This window comes from Prionailurus bengalensis, chromosome C2 (genome assembly GCF_016509475.1).
Source record: "Prionailurus bengalensis isolate Pbe53 chromosome C2, Fcat_Pben_1.1_paternal_pri, whole genome shotgun sequence".
Taxonomy (NCBI): Eukaryota; Metazoa; Chordata; class Mammalia; order Carnivora; family Felidae; genus Prionailurus; species Prionailurus bengalensis.
In genome coordinates, this window is record NC_057350.1 from 153,255,124 (window position 1) to 153,272,266 (window position 17,143).

The 17,143-nt window shown below is 57.4% G+C and overlaps 1 protein-coding gene across 5 annotated transcripts in view; it reads left to right on the plus strand.

Annotated features, from left to right (window-relative positions):
- SCN5A (sodium voltage-gated channel alpha subunit 5) overlaps nt 1–16,442 on the plus strand; it is a 92,077-nt gene extending 75,635 nt beyond the window's left edge. For 3 of the 5 annotated variants that reach the window (XM_043595724.1, XM_043595725.1, XM_043595728.1), the window contains 8 exons: nt 1,052–1,225; nt 4,154–4,276; nt 6,532–6,813; nt 8,772–8,825; nt 9,443–9,580; nt 10,217–10,321; nt 11,844–12,114; nt 14,882–16,442. In XM_043595724.1, coding sequence (XP_043451659.1) covers nt 1,052–1,225; nt 4,154–4,276; nt 6,532–6,813; nt 8,772–8,825; nt 9,443–9,580; nt 10,217–10,321; nt 11,844–12,114; nt 14,882–16,113 — 2,379 coding nt within the window. In that variant the 3' untranslated portion in view covers nt 16,114–16,442. The remainder of the gene's footprint in view (nt 1–1,051; nt 1,226–4,153; nt 4,277–6,531; nt 6,814–8,771; nt 8,826–9,442; nt 9,581–10,216; nt 10,322–11,843; nt 12,115–14,881) is intronic. The other 2 variants (XM_043595726.1, XM_043595727.1) reach the window with 1 other exon arrangement.
- The last annotated feature ends 701 nt before the right edge of the window (nt 16,443–17,143 follow it).

The window sequence follows — 17,143 nt, forward strand, 5'->3', positions numbered from 1 at the left end:
CACACACACACCTACTTTTCATCTTGAACAACTCCCAGAGTCCATTTTGGGACCTGAGTTATCCTGTGTCCTGTCTACGCTGACTGGGCTAGCCATATAGATTCCTGGGCAGGGCACACCAGGGCTGACAGCGCTGGCCACCGGGGGCCCCAGTGACTCCCTTGGGCCCCGCGGGCAGGCAGGGAGGCCCAGAGCAACAGGCGGAGGTGGCTCCCCGGGGCCCCCAGTGACGTGTTCGGTTGCCTAGACTGGGATCCCCCGAGCACACCAAGCGGGGACAGATGGGGACAGGAGGTGCAAGGGGGCAACTGGACGGGGCAAGGGTTCCTCTGTTGGCTCAGGAAGCGGGGCTGAGGCGGGAACGAGGCGGTGGACAAAGGCACGTTCTAGAGTGTTAGGAAGCGGGAGCTTCCCGATCCCCAGGATAATGAGTCGCGCATCCTCCAACCATCTTCTTGACAAACCGCCTTCACCGGCGCTTACCGGAAATTTTCCTTTGGATCAGCTCTCACTGGCTTTTGTGTCTCTACATAAACGCATTGGAGAGAGAGACCTAATGATCGTTACCACTGGAAACCAATTTCATTTCCCGTGAAAAGTGGGTAACCTCGTAAAGAGAGGAACGGCGCAGTGGAATGAAAACAACAAAGAGAGGGTTTACGGTGCTCTCGGCCGAAGGGCCGTGGGCCGAGCCCGCGCCCACTCACGCTCCTTGTTAACACGGGGGATCAGCACGTCCGAGGAAGGTCTCAAAGGTGCGCCGGCTCAGAACTGAGCCTCGCTCCTCGGGGGGAAGGGAGAAGCCTTCTCACCGCACCTTGCACCTTGCTCTCCACGTGCCCCACGAGACCCACGAGCCACCGGCGGAGCGCGCGCTCCCGGGAGAGCGCGCCGGTCCAGTCCAGCGTGGTCACCCCGGAAGGGCCCCTCCGCTACGTGCCTCCCCTCTGCTCCCGCCCCCTCGGGCCGTGATGAGGGGAGGGAGTCTCGCGCGGGGCGGGATCGGCCGTGGTCTGGACGTCACGGGTGCCGCCCTTGGCCCGGTCTGCAGGCCTTCGAGGACATCTACCTAGAGGAGCGGAAGACCATCAAGGTTCTGCTGGAGTATGCTGACAAGATGTTCACCTACGTCTTCGTGCTGGAGATGCTGCTCAAGTGGGTGGCCTACGGCTTCAAGAAGTACTTCACCAACGCCTGGTGCTGGCTGGACTTCCTCATCGTGGACGTGAGCGTGGACCGGAAGGGACGGGAGGAGGGGAGCTCGGTTGCCAGGGTGGGAAGGAGCCGAAGCGGAGGGACGGAAGGGCAGAATGGCAGGGCAGGGGGGAGTCCGCAGGCCGACGCGGAGGCACGCGGCTGGGCTGGGCCGCAGAGCAGGCCGAGGGGAAGGAGGCCACGCCCCCGTCGCAGGAGAGGCCCAGGCCCCGCCCATAACGTTCCCCGTCTGGGGGGGATCGGAGCTTGGGTCTGGCCGTCAGCACCCCAGTTTTGGGAGACAGAGGAGCGGGGGGTGGGGGGGGCACCGAGGCTTCTGGGGGAGACTGGACTCCCTAAGGGGGAGAGTGAGGAGCAGTCCAGGCAGGAGCGCGAGCCAGGGCAGGGGTGGGGCCCCCTCCCAGGAGGGCCGGAAGTCAGGGGGCAGACCAGCCTGTATCAGAGCACCCGCTGCGCGTCTTGTGAAGCGGCTGTCAGGCCCACTAGTTAGGTCGCCGGTTCGGATCCTCTGCGCCCACACATGGTAGGAGGCCGTGTGCACAGAGTGAGCCAAAGGCCAGAGGGGACAGGGCCGGTGAAGGGATTGTGGTCAGGCAGCGGGCGATCCTCCGGGCTCAGGTAGAAGGTACCACTTGGGGAGGACGAGAAAGGGGTACAGGAAGGCAGAAAGCCACGAACGCTGGCTGAGGGGTTCTGGGTGGGTGCCCTGGACGATTGGGGAGGCGGGCACAGCTTCCCTGCCTGTCCCGGGCGGGTGGGGGGCGGGAGGCGCCACGTCTTCTGAGCGCCCGGTTGGCAGATGGAGCAGGGGTGGGGGGCCTGCCCCACGGCTACCCAGGCCCCAGGACGCTGCCGGGTGCCAAGCACGATGCGTGCAGGGTCCCCCTGGGCTCCTGAGCACAGTGGCGTGTGAGAAGAGCCAGAGGGGAGCCCGAGAGCAGGGTGTGGAACAGCCTCGGGCCTGCACTCACTGAGGGCAGAGGGGACAGCCAGGGGCTCAGGTGAGGGCTCACCATCTGGTTGCAGCGGGTCCCACAGAACAGAAGGTGGGTCCACATCCGAAGCAGGGTAAGAGCTTTCCGGAGGGAGGGCACCTGTGGCTTCTGGGCTTGGCCTTAGGCTCCGCCCACCAGCAGGGGCGGTCCTTCACGTGGCTGCAGAAGAGGCTCAGGTCTCTGTTCAGTCCCCCCACCCCACACCCCACTCAGAGGCCACAGGGAGGGACTCAGCCTTGCTGGGGGGCCAATCCGTGGGTGGCCGTGACAGGAGAGGCTCTTTGGGTTAGCGTGTGCATGGAGTCCTCAGAGCCTCCCTGAGAGGGAGGAGAGGGCCTAGGAGGCCGAGCCTGGGATCCTGGCGCCTCTGCCCCGAGGCCCCCACCCAGCTATTTCTGCAGCCGGGTCTGCCGAGCGACTCCCCTCGAGGAAGGCAGGAGGCGGTTTGCAAAGACTCCTGGGGAAGCCCACCGAGCCCCTCCCACCTGCCACCGTGGGGAGCTCAGAGCTGAGGCCGGGCAAAGGGGACTGTCAGTGCTTTTGCCCAGTCCCAGAACTGGAGAATTAGCCTGCGGAGAAGGAAACTGAGGCCCACAGCAGAGAGGGGCCTTGTCCGAGGTCAAGGAGAAGGAAGTGGAGAAGGAGAAAAAGGAAGCGGAGAAGGAAAGGGGATGAGGAGGGCCGGGACTCTGGCGAGGGGAAGGTGTAGATTACAACTTTAAATCGGCCGGCCAGGGTGGGTCCACTGAGACGACGTTGGAGCAAACGTGAAGGAAGTTAGGGTCAGCCGGGCAGACATCTGCAGAACCTTCCAAGCAGAGGTTGGAGGGGCCGTGCAAAGGTCCTGGGGTGGGAGCGTGCCTGGCATACTCGAGGAACGGCAAGGGGGCCCGAGTGGCTGGAGCAGACTGAGTGGGGAAGGGAGGTACAGGAGATGAGGCCAGGCTGCAAGGGGCCGAGGGGAAACCACGGGCTTCTATTTAGAACGAAGTGGGAAGGCATTGCGGCGGCTCTGAGCAGAAGAGTGACATGTTCCTGAAGGAGCACAGGGGCTGGGGAGGGGGGGTGGTGAGGCCCACGTGGAGGCAGGGAGGAGGGTCAGGAGGCTCTGGCGGCGGTCCAGGGGAGAGATGACCGTGGCCTGGCCAGCGTGGTGGCAGTGGAAGTGGTGAGAAATATTTGGACTTCTGATGTATTTTGAAGGCAGAGCCAACAGGAAATCCTGCCGGGTTGGACGCAGGGTATGAGAGAGGGAGAGGAGGCGGGGATGACGCCAAGGCTCTCGGCCTGAGCAGCTGGAAGGAGGGAGCTGCGGTCAGCTGAGATGGAAGGGCTCTGAGTGGGGCAGGGGCCCAAGCTTTGAAAGCACAGATGACCAGGGTGCGCTGCTGGGCAGACTGGCCCCACCCGGTCCCTGGGCCATAGACGTTCCGCTTGTGCCTACCCTCTTTGAAGATGGCCGATGGCGAGACGTCCGGCTTTGGGGGAAAGCCCCAGGATGGCCTGTCTGCTCACGGTCAACCCAGGATAGTCCTCCCTTCCCAAAAGGAATGTGACCTGAAGGCAAGCCCGCGGGGACCAAAAGCCCAGGCTTTGTGTGCCTGTCCCTCCACGCCAGCGGCTGGCTTTGGAACTCGGTTTTCTACAGGAGAATAGGGATAAGGCACCCCAAGTCCTTGGGTTAGTGAGTGCACAGAGCAGGCCCTTAGTAAAGATCTGAAAGCGGGGACACACTGGTCTCACACCCAGCCTCGTGGGCCCCAGCAAGGCCAGCCCAGGGCGCGGCAGCCCATGAAGACGACGCAGCCAGAAATAGCAAAGATTAGACGCGGGGAAAGCCTGCTGGCCCTCTGACACCAGCCGTGCTTTAGGTGGGCCAGGAGCCCTCCCACCTGCCTCTAGCGCTGTCCCCATGGCTCTCCCGCCCTCCTTACCTCCCACAGGTCTCGCTGATCAGCCTGGTGGCCAACACCCTGGGCTTCGCAGAGATGGGCCCCATCAAGTCACTGCGGACGTTGCGTGCTCTCCGACCCCTGCGAGCCCTGTCCCGATTTGAGGGCATGAGGGTAAGGGGAGTGGCTGCTTTCCTGCCAGGGCAGTGGGAGGTGACTCCACTGAGGGGCCCCCATGTTCACCCACTGACCAAGCGGCCCAGCCCGGAGCTGGGACTGTGGGCCCCCCCACCCCGGCCCCAGTTGGAGCATGGTGCAAAACCTCCAGGACAGGGTCAGCTGGGCTCACAGGCACCCAGAGGGTGGAGAGCTGTGAGATTCCCTCCCTCGAGGCCTGTCACCTCCAGCCCCGTGGGCCCCGCGAGGGCCAGGAGAACCCGACAAAGAAAAAGAAGTGAGGTCTGGGTGTGGGTTTCTCGGTGCCACCCAGCCCCACTGGCCAGGGAGCCCCTCTGCTTCTGCTCTGGGGCGGGGGCCATCCGTGTGTTCTGATTCCACGTGCCCATCTGTGCGCCCTGCCCTCCAGCAGACACAGGCTGTCCTCCTTGGTCTGCGATGGGCAGTAGGGCCGTGGTCATGAAGGTCGAGGAAGCAGAGGAAGCAGCTATATTCTCAGCACCAGCTCTTAGTTGTCATTTGCTTAGTAAACTCTTACACGGATTTCTTTTTCGTTTTTAATTCTTTTCTACATTTATGTATTTCTGAGAGACAGAGAGAGACAGAGTACAACTGGGGGGAGGGGCAGAGAGAGAGGGAGACACAGAATCCGAAACAGGCTCCAGGCTTGGAGCCGCCAGCACAGAGCCCGACTCGGGACTCGAACCCTCAAACTGTGAGATCCTGACCTGAGCCGAAGTCAGACGCTTGACCGACTGGGCCACCCAGGCACCCCTACACGGATTTTTAAGTACAGAGCCCTAAGCATTTTTCAGGTCACCAGATTTTACCAAATATGGCCACGCAAGGCAAATTTAAAAGCCCCACCAAGAAAAAAACTTTACCTGTAATACGTAGCAAGAAAACACGCACGTACGTGTACTTGTGTGCGCGTGTGTTTTGCATTACTTGTTTTTTTACAAAACATACACAGTTCTGTTGTGGCTTCAACAGCCACATCTGTGTGCCTGAGTCTCGCTGACCATGCAGACACCATCACACCGCCCTCATTTTGTTGGGGTTTTATTTTTTAAGTTTTTTGTTCTTTTCTTTTGATTCTAGTTAGTTAACATAGAGTGTAGTATTGGTTTCAGGAGCAGAATTCAGTGATTCATCATCACTGAATTGTAACACCCAGTGCTCGTCCCAACAGGTGCCTTCCTTATTGTCGGTTCTGACCTTTGCCCACACCCCCAAGAGAGAAACAAGTCACTTATTCCTGGTGGGAAACCATTCGCAAGTGAATCATCCTGCCTAAGCCAAAGGTCTCTTGGGAGCGAGGGCATCTGTTTCCAGAGGGACACGGGGCGATGCGAGCTGCCAGGAACGCCTCTGTTGTGGCTGTTGGCCACAGAGCCGGCCGAGGGCAGACCCGGGGGTTGGGTGTCCCACCCTGTTCGTCACGCCTGCCGGGACCAGGGGCCCTCTCTCATCTGCATGTGTCGCACTGCCCGTCCAGCCCCAGGCCCACCACACAGCCCCGCACCAGCCTCCCTTCCCGTCTGCACAGCAAACAACTTCCCGACTCCCAGACAGCTGGGCGCTTGGGCCCTCAGTGGAGTGGAGTGCCCCATATGCTTTTGCCAAGGGAGCTTCTGCCGGGCACTGTGAGTTTCGATGAAGAGAACGACGCCAGGGCTCCATGGGGTCAGAGAGCCGCTGGCGGCCGGGAGGGAGAGGGGCACCGGGAGTGCCCACACGCCCTGCCCTCCCCGCTCGGCTCTCACCGCAGCCCCGGAGAGCTGCCAGAGCACCCGCCAGACACGCCGCACAGAGGTCCCCTGGGCGTGCTTTAGGGAGAACGCCCATCCTTCCTAGTAGCAGCAACCCCAAAATAAACCAGAAACTTAGCTCAGAGAATGTGTCTCCGGAGGCCCTTTCCCATCAGATCGCCGGCACACTCAACCAGACAGACCCTGTTGAAAATTCAGTTTGAAGGTCATGGATTCAGGGCAGGACCAAAAACATAAGAAAGGTGTCTGTGTGTGTGTTCTCTCCCCCCCTCCCCCACTCTCCATCATCTCTCCTTTTACTCCCCATCAGGGCTTCCAGCCAAGGGTGGCCCTTCCTTGGGGACAGGAAGTGTTCTACACCCCCCCACCCCCACAGGGACCTGCAGGCAACAAGTTCAGGGAGGGAGCAGGGGTGGATCTCGAAAAGGGCATATGTTCTGGGCACCCCCAGGAACTGAGCCTCTTCTCTGTCTCCTTGAGGTTGTGGTCAATGCCCTGGTGGGCGCCATCCCCTCCATCATGAACGTCCTCCTCGTCTGCCTCATCTTCTGGCTCATCTTCAGCATCATGGGCGTGAACCTCTTTGCGGGGAAGTTTGGGCGGTGCATCAACCAGACTGAAGGAGACCTGCCTTTGAACTACACCATCGTGAACAACAAGAGTGACTGTGAGTCTTTCAATGTGACTGGCGAATTATACTGGACCAAGGTGAAAGTCAACTTTGACAACGTAGGGGCCGGGTACCTGGCCCTTCTGCAGGTGGTAAGTCCTTCTTCCCACTGGTTTTCTAGCAACAGGCACCTTCACCCACAGTGTGGGCAGGAGGGGGACAGTGGGGCCACTCTGGTTCCTCACGATAGGGTCACAGTGCCCAAAGAAGGCTAAGGATTCTCCAGAGACTTCGTGGCTCCTTGGGAAGTCTCTGGATTTTCCATTCTAGAACAGATACCACATTCTCCCAGAGGCACGGCATGGGGGTTCAGCACTGACGCAGAACCAACCCCCCAGCCAGTAGTCAGGTGGACAACCTCACGCCATCAGCTTGGCAATGTGATGGCACAGGTTAAAAATCAAAGACCATAGACATGCAGAGTCGGAACTATTAGCCAAGCTGCGACTCCAGCCTTGTGTTATAAAAGGTAACGATACCTCCTGTGTTGTTTCAGAGAACATATTTACTTCTACCTCTGCTGTGCAAGATGTGTGATGTTGAAACATACATGACCCTACCCAGTCTTTCCAAAGTTTCCATTGATTTGGGAGGACGGTGGCTTCAGTGAGCATGATACATGCCATAAACTTAACCTACAAATAGCCGTAACACATACAGCCACAGCTTCTTGCCACCCCAGTCTTGAGTCCAGATACCTGTCACTCGTCCCCAAAGCAGAGGGACACTCAGTGGACTTAATGTACATCTCCTCACTCTTCCGGGCCTCCCTTAAATCCCAGGGGTAGCTCTCTCCAAAGACTCCCCTGAAATACCTCCTAGAGGACAAGATTCAAGCCAAACCCAGAGAGCCTTCTGTTCCTGGGACTTCCCTCTGGATGACAGAATTTGAGACTGAGAACTGCCAGCCGTTCCAGACAAAGCAACGCAGTGGCTGGAAAAAGAGAGTCACAAGCATCTCATCACCTTGGATGCTCTCCAGCAGTTTCCAGAGCATTTCCAGGCCTCTCTCCACAGGGCAGGGCCTCGTGGCACGGCGAGCTGAAGTAGCCTGCCTCCTCTGGGGCAGCCTCAGTTTCCCCATCTGCCCTACCTGTGTCATAAGAACCCTCAGGCCTGAAAGTGTGTGTGGGCAACTGTACCCTGAAAGGAGGCTTGGAATTCGGCCAGGGACACAAGTGAGATCCCCCTGGGCAGTCGGCCTCGCCACCACACGTCTCTCAGGCCCTTCCTGAACCTTCATAGCAGCCCCGACTGGGGCAGACAGTGTAGCCAACACCGGAGCCCCATTTCGTGCAACCTCTTCCTTTACCGCTCTGGAGGGTGGGCTGGAGCAGGTTTGTGTAGCCTACAAGAGCTGACCGTTGCATTTTCAGATACTTTGCAAGCCCTGATTAAAAATTAGATTTTATAAACTGCTAATTCACTAAATGACATTAACACAAAATCATGGGGCGCCTGGCTGGCTCAGTCGGGGGAGCACGCAACTCTCCGTCTCAGGGTTGTGAGTTTGAGGCCCATGTTGGGTGTAGAGATCACTTAAAATAAATTTAAAAACTCAAAATTCACCATTACTGCCTATTACTCTCTATGCTCTTGAGGTTATTTACATGAGCTATAGCTGTACAGTGGAAATACTGTAATGCTAGGTTCCTGTGCGTCTCTTCCCAAGTCTGTGTTCAGTAAGGAGACGTTGATAACTTGAAATTGGCCGTGAGGGGAGTGTTTACACCGAGAGATTGGCGAACACAACAATCAGGGCTTTGTTTGCTTCTGGAAAGCCATTTGTTAGCCATTCACCAACACACCCATGGCAAGAGGACCCCCGTAGGTACGAGGGGAGGTTGAGATGTTTCAGGACCTTCCTGAAAGGCCGTGGAGCAGTAGCCACGTGGTTCTCTGAGGGACACGGCAAAGGGGGCCAGGTCAGCGCTGGGGCGGGATGCTAGCTTCTCCTAGGAGGATAGTCCCTGGCCTCATCTGTCCAGATAGGAGCCCTAAGTACCTCAATAGATGGAAGTTAAGTGATTGTCTTGTCTTTTCCTTCCAGGCAACATTTAAAGGCTGGATGGACATTATGTATGCGGCTGTGGACTCCAGGGGGGTAGGTAACCACGCTGGCCTCTCCCACCAAGTCAGGCACCTGAGTCTCCCGGATGCTTGGCCACTAGGGAATCCGTGTCCACACCCATAAGCCCACCCCATACAGGCCAGATGTCTCGTGTCAACCTGCAGTCGAGCCTGTCTGGAACGCCCAGGCCTGGCCCTGGGGCAGAGTTGCATGGTCTCCCAAGGAGCCCCAAATCCGCAAATGTCTTTCAAATGAAATTCACTGTCATTTGCTTGATTCTTAGTCTTGCCCCAGGAGAGACAGGGTAGAAGGAATAGAAATGCAGAGCAAGTTTCTTCTGTGTCTTTGCACCCCACCTAATCACACTGATGGTTCAGTGAAGACTGGGGGTGCTGGACAGACTCGAACCTCCCGACGGCCCAGGATGGAAGCCAGACGGCACCACCGTGTCAGCCCTGAGCCGTCACCCTCCTGAAGCCCTTCCCCACCCACCCCGGCCCTGCTCTGCACGCGCATGCACACACAGACACACAGCCCCGTGCTGGTGACCTTCCTGTGGACACGCCCTCTCACCCATGGAGGGGACACCTCCAGCCGGCCCTCCCCCATTCCCGCCTGTCTGATCCCCCTGTCTGATTTCTCCCCCTTAGTTTGAAGAGCAGCCCCAATGGGAATACAACCTCTACATGTACATCTACTTCGTCATTTTTATCATCTTCGGGTCTTTCTTCACCCTGAACCTTTTCATCGGTGTCATCATTGACAACTTCAACCAACAAAAGAAAAAGATACGTAGAGCACCTGCTCCCTGTGGGCTGGCAGGGCCGGGCTGGGGGCCGGGGCACTGAGGAGCCATTCTGGGCCCCGGCCCCGTGTGGCCTGCCTGCTGCAGATGGTCCTTTTCCCGCTGCTGCTGGAGTGGGTGGGAGAGGGGCGTCCATGAGGTAACAGGCCCAGTCTGTGGGAGTGGCAGGAGGGGCCCCAGGCCTGCCCTAGTCTACCCGACAGGTGAGGCTCCTGAGAGGAGCTGGGCTGATGGGACTATTCTCCAGGATCAGGAAGGTGGGAAAGGGGGACAGTGGCCCCGGGTCAGGCCATGATTGGGTTGTGGGCAGACCAAGTAGACAGACAGAACCTCCGGGTGGCTGAGCTGAGCCGGTGGGGGGAGGGGGGGGGAGATGGGGAGTGGATTTGCATCTCACAAAGCCAGAGAGCCCTCACGGTGAGGGGAGACAGGGACCCTGGAAAAGCAGATTTGGGGAGGAATCTCTGGCGAATCTCCAGCAACATACTTTTCTCCAGCAGGAGAGGAAGTGAGGAGGAGGCCGGCCGAGGCACCCTCACCAAGGAGGCAGGATCCCTATGCCCCCCATGCCGGAGCCCCTAGGAACCCCAAAATGAGTCTGGTGCCTGTCTCTCTGCACTTAGGGGGCCAGGACATCTTCATGACAGAGGAGCAGAAGAAGTACTATAATGCCATGAAGAAGCTGGGCTCCAAGAAGCCCCAGAAGCCCATCCCTCGGCCCCTGGTGAGCCAGTTCCCGATTCAGCAGGAGTGGGGAGGATGTGCTGAGGGGGCCTGGGAAGCCCCCCTCCCCAGGACCAGCTATCAAGGCCTCTTCACAGTCTCTCAGCCTAGCCCAGGGCCCTCGGTCAGCCCAGGGACGGAGGGGCTCTGTCAGGCCTCTGACCACACGGAGGCCTCAGACTGCTGGAGAAAGTGAGGAAGGCCTGGGAGGACTGTTACAACCAGGAGCACTCCCTCCCACGGGAATCCCTCTGCCTCCCAGCGCCCCCTCCCCCCTGCCGGAGTGCAGCCTTTCCCAGGGAGAGCAGGACAGCCTCTGCACACCCACCCGCATTCACAGCCTCTTCCCGGCAACCCCTGAGTGGGACAGACGTGGCCCAGAGTCCCCTGGCACGTGGGCTGCCTGACGAAGCCACTCTCTAGAGAAGGGGGTGGAGGACAGTGTTCAAAGTAATTAGGTGACACAACCCAAATCACTAGCTAGGAAGTGACAGGCCCAGTTTTGAAATCCATCTCATCGATTTTGCCTAATTCCTACCCTTTCACCATGCTTTATTCTAGGTTAGCTGTGTGTGTGTGTGTGTGTGTGTGTGTGTGTGTGTGTGTTCACTTATTTTTTTTTTAAATGTTTGTTTATTTTTGAGAGGAAGACAGAGCGTGAGTGGGGGAGAGGCAGAGAGAGAGAGGGAGACACAGAATCCGAAGCAGGCTCCAGGCTCTGAGCTGTCAGCACAGAGCCCGACGTGGGGCTTGAACTCATGAACCGTTAGATCATGACCTGAGCTGAACTCAGATGCTTAACCCACTGAGCCACTTGACATCCCTGTGTTCACTTATTTGTAATCTTCTGTTTTTCCCCCAAATAATCGGAGGTGGCTAACAATTAAAGACATACAAATATAGTTAATCGAATAAATAAAATCAATTCCAGGGGCACCTAGGAGGCTCAGTCAGTTAAACATCAACTCTTGATTTGGGCTCAGGTCATGATCTCAGTTTGTGAGGTTGAGCCCTGTGTTGGGCTCTGTGCTGACAGTGTAGAGCCGGCTGGGCATTCTCTCCCTCTCTCTTTCTCTCTCTCTCTCTCTTTCTCCCTCTCCCTCTCAAAATAAATAAACAGCTAAAAAAAATTCAATTCCATAAAGAGTGGAGAAAATTTGTGAACCTGAGGGCCGATCCAATTTCCAGATTGAACTTTAAACCTGACCTTGAGCCATCGGTACAAACAAAAAGAGAAGCACAGTGCGTGTTCTAAGGAAGCTCAGGGTAGGAGAAATCCCTTCCTGAAGGTGGATGGGGAAGACCTCAGAGAAGAGGGGGCCTGAGGGCTGGGCCTGGAAGCAGGAGAGACCGGCTGTTTCCGTTTCCTGACTCCTCCCCTCACCCTGACAGTCTGGCTGGGGTGTCGGCCTCAGCGGAGGGTACAGTAGGAGGGTGGAAGGTCTGGGCAGAGGGGCAGCAACAGGGGGCCTACTAGCCCATCTGAGGCCCCTGCTGAGCCCATCCTTTCCCCCTCCCTTCAGAACAAGTACCAGGGCTTCCTGTTTGACATTGTGACCAAGCAAGCCTTCGATGTCACCATCATGTTCCTTATCTGCTTGAACATGGTGACCATGATGGTGGAGACAGATGACCAGAGCCCCGAGAAGGTCAACATCTTGGCCAAGATCAACCTGCTCTTCGTAGCCATCTTCACAGGCGAGTGTATCATCAAGATGGCTGCCCTGCGTCACTATTATTTCACCAACAGCTGGAACATCTTCGACTTCGTGGTTGTCATCCTCTCCATCGTGGGTGGGTATGCAAGTTGGCCTTTCCTCGAGTCCCGGGTCTGTACTTAATGCCAAGCATACTAGTCTTCTTCGTTCTTTTCTCTGCATTCCTCACCTCTCCCTACCACACACACATACACACACAGCCACAGAGAACTTGTCTGGGAAGGCCTACTCAGTCCAGGGGAGCCATTCTGGCAGAGAAGCCGGCAGCCCCTCATGCCCCCCCACTCCATGGGACCCTGGAACACAGCTTTCTGCTCTCTGTGAGAGCTTCAAGAATGAGTCTAGGAGGAGAGAAAGGCCCTCCCGAGGGAAAGCCTGCAGCCTAGGTTGAAGGAAGAAGGGGCTTACTCAGGGTGAGGTGAGTCTCCAGGGATGGGAGCAGGTGGCCCTCTAGGCTAGAAGTTATCCCTGGAGATGGAAAATTCTAGAGTCTAGCCACCACATTGTGGGCCAGGCTCCTTCAGACATCACCCACCTCGTGCATTCCGCCTTATAAAGTCAGCAGTGAGACGAGGATATCAGGCAACTGGGGACGGAAGAGAGAGGATTCACACTTAGTCTGTCTGGGCTGCTCTAACCAAACACCAGACTGGCTAACTCAGAAACGACAGAAATTTATTTCTCACAGTCCTGGAGGCTGAAAGTCCCCGATTAAGGCACCAGCACGGTCATGTTTTCTGGTGAGGGTCCTTTTCCTGGTTCATAACCAGCACAATTGTATTGAGCTACAATTCACATACCATAAGATTTACTCTTTAAAGTAGATGTAGTCGTTTTTAGTATATTCGCAGAGTTGTGCAACCATCACCGCCATACCTTTCAGGCGACTGCCCTCACCACCAAAAGGAACTCCGTACCCTTTTAGCCGTCACTCCCCATTTTCCGTCCCCCAGCCCCTGGAAACCACTAATCTAAAATTTTGAGAGACTGCCAAGCTGTTTTCCAAAGTAGACACATTCCCATCATCGATGTATAATGGTTCCAGTTACTCCATCCACACCCTCGCCAACACTTGTCGTCGTCTTCAGTTTCTTACTATTAGTCACCTTGGTGGGCACGAAGTGATAACCACGTTGAGGTTTGGGTTCACACTTCCCTAATGACTAATGACGCTGAACATCTTTTCATGTGCTCATTGGTCATTTTCTGTGGTGTGTCTGTCTTGGTATGTAACACGAGAGATGTCTTGGAGAAGCATCTATGCACATCCTTCGCTCATTTTTTAATTGGCTTATTTATGTTTTTGTCGTGGAGTTGCGAGAGTTCTTTACGTATTCTGGATACCGGTCCCTCGCCCGATACACGATTTGCAAATACTGCCTCCCATTCCGTGGGTTGTCTTGTCACTTTCTTGGTCATCGTCTCTTGAAGCACAAAGTTTTTCATTTTGATTAAGTCCCGATTTTTTTTTTGTCTCTCATCGCTCGGGCTCAGAGCCCAAACTCTTGACCCCTCCACCGTGCAATTCTGCCGTGAGGTGGCTGACTTTCCTCTTTCTGCCACGTACAGCTTTTGCCTTTGGTGAACTCAGAGGGAAACACAGGGGCTAAGGCAGGGGCTGTCATAGCCGCAGTGACAGAGGATGGCTAGAAGCTGGAAGTAGAGTGAGGAAATACTCCGGGAGGTCCCAGGCAAGAGTGAGGGTGAGCACGCCTGGTGGGACTAGCGAAAAGCTTTAGAGAATGCAGGATGTCAGCCGCAGCAAGGGGGCCGATGAGGGACACTCTCAGAGGCTTCAGGGAACACTACCGGTCCTGGTCCTTGGCCATACTGCAGAGGCTTGGTTAACAGGTCGACTTGGAGCCAGAGTGTCTGAGTCGAGTCCCAGCGTCTCACTGACTAGGTGACAACATGGGTAAGTTACCTCACTTCTCAGTTTCCTCTTCTGGAAAATGAGGATTATGGTATCAGCTTACTCCCCCCTAGGGTGCCCGGAAGGCCTAAATGGATGGATATAAAATGCTCAGCCCAGTGCCTTCTTGACAGTAAACAGGACACGTGTCAGCCAGTGACGTTACGTGAGGAATCTGGAAAGGTCATGTGGGCCAATACAAAGCAAGGGTATTTCACTCTTTCTCCTATAACTTATATCCCTGCCTCTTCCAACTCCAAACCCAGGGTTAGTCAATAGAGACCCAGGGGTGGGAAGCCCTGGATGCGAGCAGGGTTGGGAGGGTGACAGAAGCTATCTCAGAGAGGCTGAGTTGTGACAGGTGTGGCGTGGGGGAGAACCCTGACTTCTGGGCCGGTGCTTCTTGCCCTCCAATGTGCCCGTGAATCGTCTGGGCTTATGAAAACGCAGTGGGTCTGGAGGTGGAGCTGAGATCCCACATTTGTGATAAGCTCTCGGGAGATCCCAGGGCTGCTGGCCCTCGGACCACACTTTGAGTAATGAGAGGCTGAAAAGCCTGAGCTCTGGTCCATGCTAGGCCACCCAGATGCTGAGCAAGTCCCTTCAGACCTCAGAACCCAAGATCTAGAACGTGGGCCCCGTCCAGCTCTGCTGTGCAGGTAGTCCCAGAAGACTAAGGGACGAGAGGTCTGGGAAGGCACTTTGCAAAGGATGTGGTGCTTTGGGTCCACCTTTCCTGCATCAGAGATGAGAATGAAAGACCAAGAGAGGTGGGGGGACGCAGGGTCCTTGCTTGCCCCGGTCAACCCAGTCCTCCTGAAATGGCCTCCTCTCCTTAGCTCCTGGCTGTACAGAGACCCCCTCCAGTGATGTGGGGCTAAAGGCAGGACAGAAGTGCATGGGTGGCCATGGTCTCTGTTGTTTCCCATAGGCACTGTGCTCTCAGACATCATCCAGAAGTACTTCTTCTCCCCAACGCTCTTCCGAGTCATCCGCCTGGCCCGAATCGGCCGCATCCTCAGGCTGATCCGAGGGGCCAAGGGGATCCGCACGCTGCTCTTTGCCCTCATGATGTCCCTGCCTGCCCTCTTCAACATAGGGCTGCTGCTCTTCCTCGTCATGTTCATCTACTCCATCTTCGGCATGGCCAACTTCGCCTACGTCAAGTGGGAGGCTGGCATCGACGACATGTTCAACTTCCAGACCTTCGCCAACAGCATGCTGTGCCTCTTCCAGATCACCACGTCGGCCGGCTGGGACGGCCTCCTCAGCCCCATCCTCAACACAGGGCCCCCCTACTGCGACCCCAATCTGCCCAACAGCAACGGCTCCCGGGGGAACTGTGGGAGCCCGGCCGTGGGCATCCTCTTCTTCACCACCTACATCATCATCTCCTTCCTCATCGTGGTCAACATGTACATCGCCATCATCCTGGAGAACTTCAGTGTGGCCACGGAGGAGAGCACTGAGCCCCTGAGCGAGGACGACTTCGACATGTTCTATGAGATCTGGGAGAAGTTCGACCCGGAGGCCACCCAGTTCATCGAGTACTCGGCCCTGTCCGACTTCGCCGATGCCCTGTCTGAGCCGCTGCGCATCGCCAAGCCCAACCAGATAAGCCTCATCAACATGGACCTGCCCATGGTGAGCGGGGACCGTATCCACTGCATGGACATCCTCTTCGCCTTCACCAAGAGGGTTCTGGGTGAGTCCGGGGAGATGGACGCCCTGAAGATCCAGATGGAGGAGAAGTTCATGGCGGCCAACCCGTCCAAGATCTCCTACGAGCCCATCACCACCACGCTGCGGCGCAAGCACGAGGAGGTGTCGGCCACCATCATCCAGCGGGCCTTCCGGAGGCACCTGCTGCAGCGCTCCATGAAGCACGCCTCCTTCCTCTTCCGCCAGCAGGCAGGCAGCAGCGGCCTCTCCGAAGAGGACGCCCCCGAGCAAGAGGGCCTCATCGCCCACGTGATGAACGAGAACTTCTCCCGGCGCCGCGGCCCGCCCTCCACGTCCTCCACGTCCTCTCCACCCTCCTATGACAGCGTCACCAGGGCCACCAGCGATAACCCCCAGGTGAGGGTGTCCGACTGCAGCCGCAGCGAGGACCTCGCGGACTTCCCCGCCTCCCCAGACCGGGACCGCGAGTCTATCGTGTGAGCCGCACCCCGGCCGGCCAGGACGCGCCGGGAGGCAGCCACGAGCCAGCACCCCCTGGGCCCTCCTTGCTTTGGGCTCCGGCGTGGGAGACGGGCCTCGGCCCCACGGATCGACGAGGCGGAGTTCTTTCTGTGGCCGCCACGCCGCCGGCCAGAGGCCGTTGGCCGAGCCGACCAGACGGGGCACACGCCGGTGGCCGGGTCCGGCCAGGCAACACCCCGGCGCTCTGCGAGGCAGCGCTGTCCCAGCTGCTGAGGCGAAGTACAAAGCTGAGACTGTACGTGTCGTGAATGGGCTTTCATAAATTTATTATATTTGATATTTTTTTACTCGGGCAAAGAACTAACGTTTTTTTCCATGGACGTCGGCAGTAATTCACTCTGCCTTTTCTTCACTCCGAACGGGAGTGTCTGTGGAGCTGCTGGAGGTCTGTTCTCAAAGCAAAAGTGAAACCCAGAAGGGGTTTCCCCTGCGGCTGGGGCTGTGGTGCCAGGAGGGCCGACCCCCTTGCCTCACACGCGCGCGTGCACGCAGTCCACACACAGAGGCCAGACACGGGCCACGCGTGGCCCCGGCTCCCCTCAGGCACGTGTCGGGCAGAGGGGTTCTTGTCAGTGGGGGCTCACTCTGGCCTTCCGTGGTCCCCAGGGTCCTGTTTGCCGCCCGTGTTTTTATGCAGGCCATACTGGGGTCACGTCTACGAAACGGAAAAGCTTCCAGGAGGGAATGGCCCGGGTCTCAGGGCCGGTCCTGGGCACTGATGTTGCCTTTTCTTCCCAGGAGGGCCCGGTCTTCTGCAAGAGTATTAACGTTAAGGTGAAGGGCACAAGGGAACCAGCCCCACGCACAGCCTGGCCCCCAGCTTATCCCAGCTCCCAAACCCGGCAGGCCCTGCCCCACAGGCCGGGAAGAGAAGTCTGAGCCCGGCACCGTTAGGGCTAAGAAGCTGAACACGCTTCAGCCGTGTGAAGGAGGGAATCTGTTGTCATGGCCAGGGCTCTCTTTCCAGACCTTTCCGCCTCTCACCTTG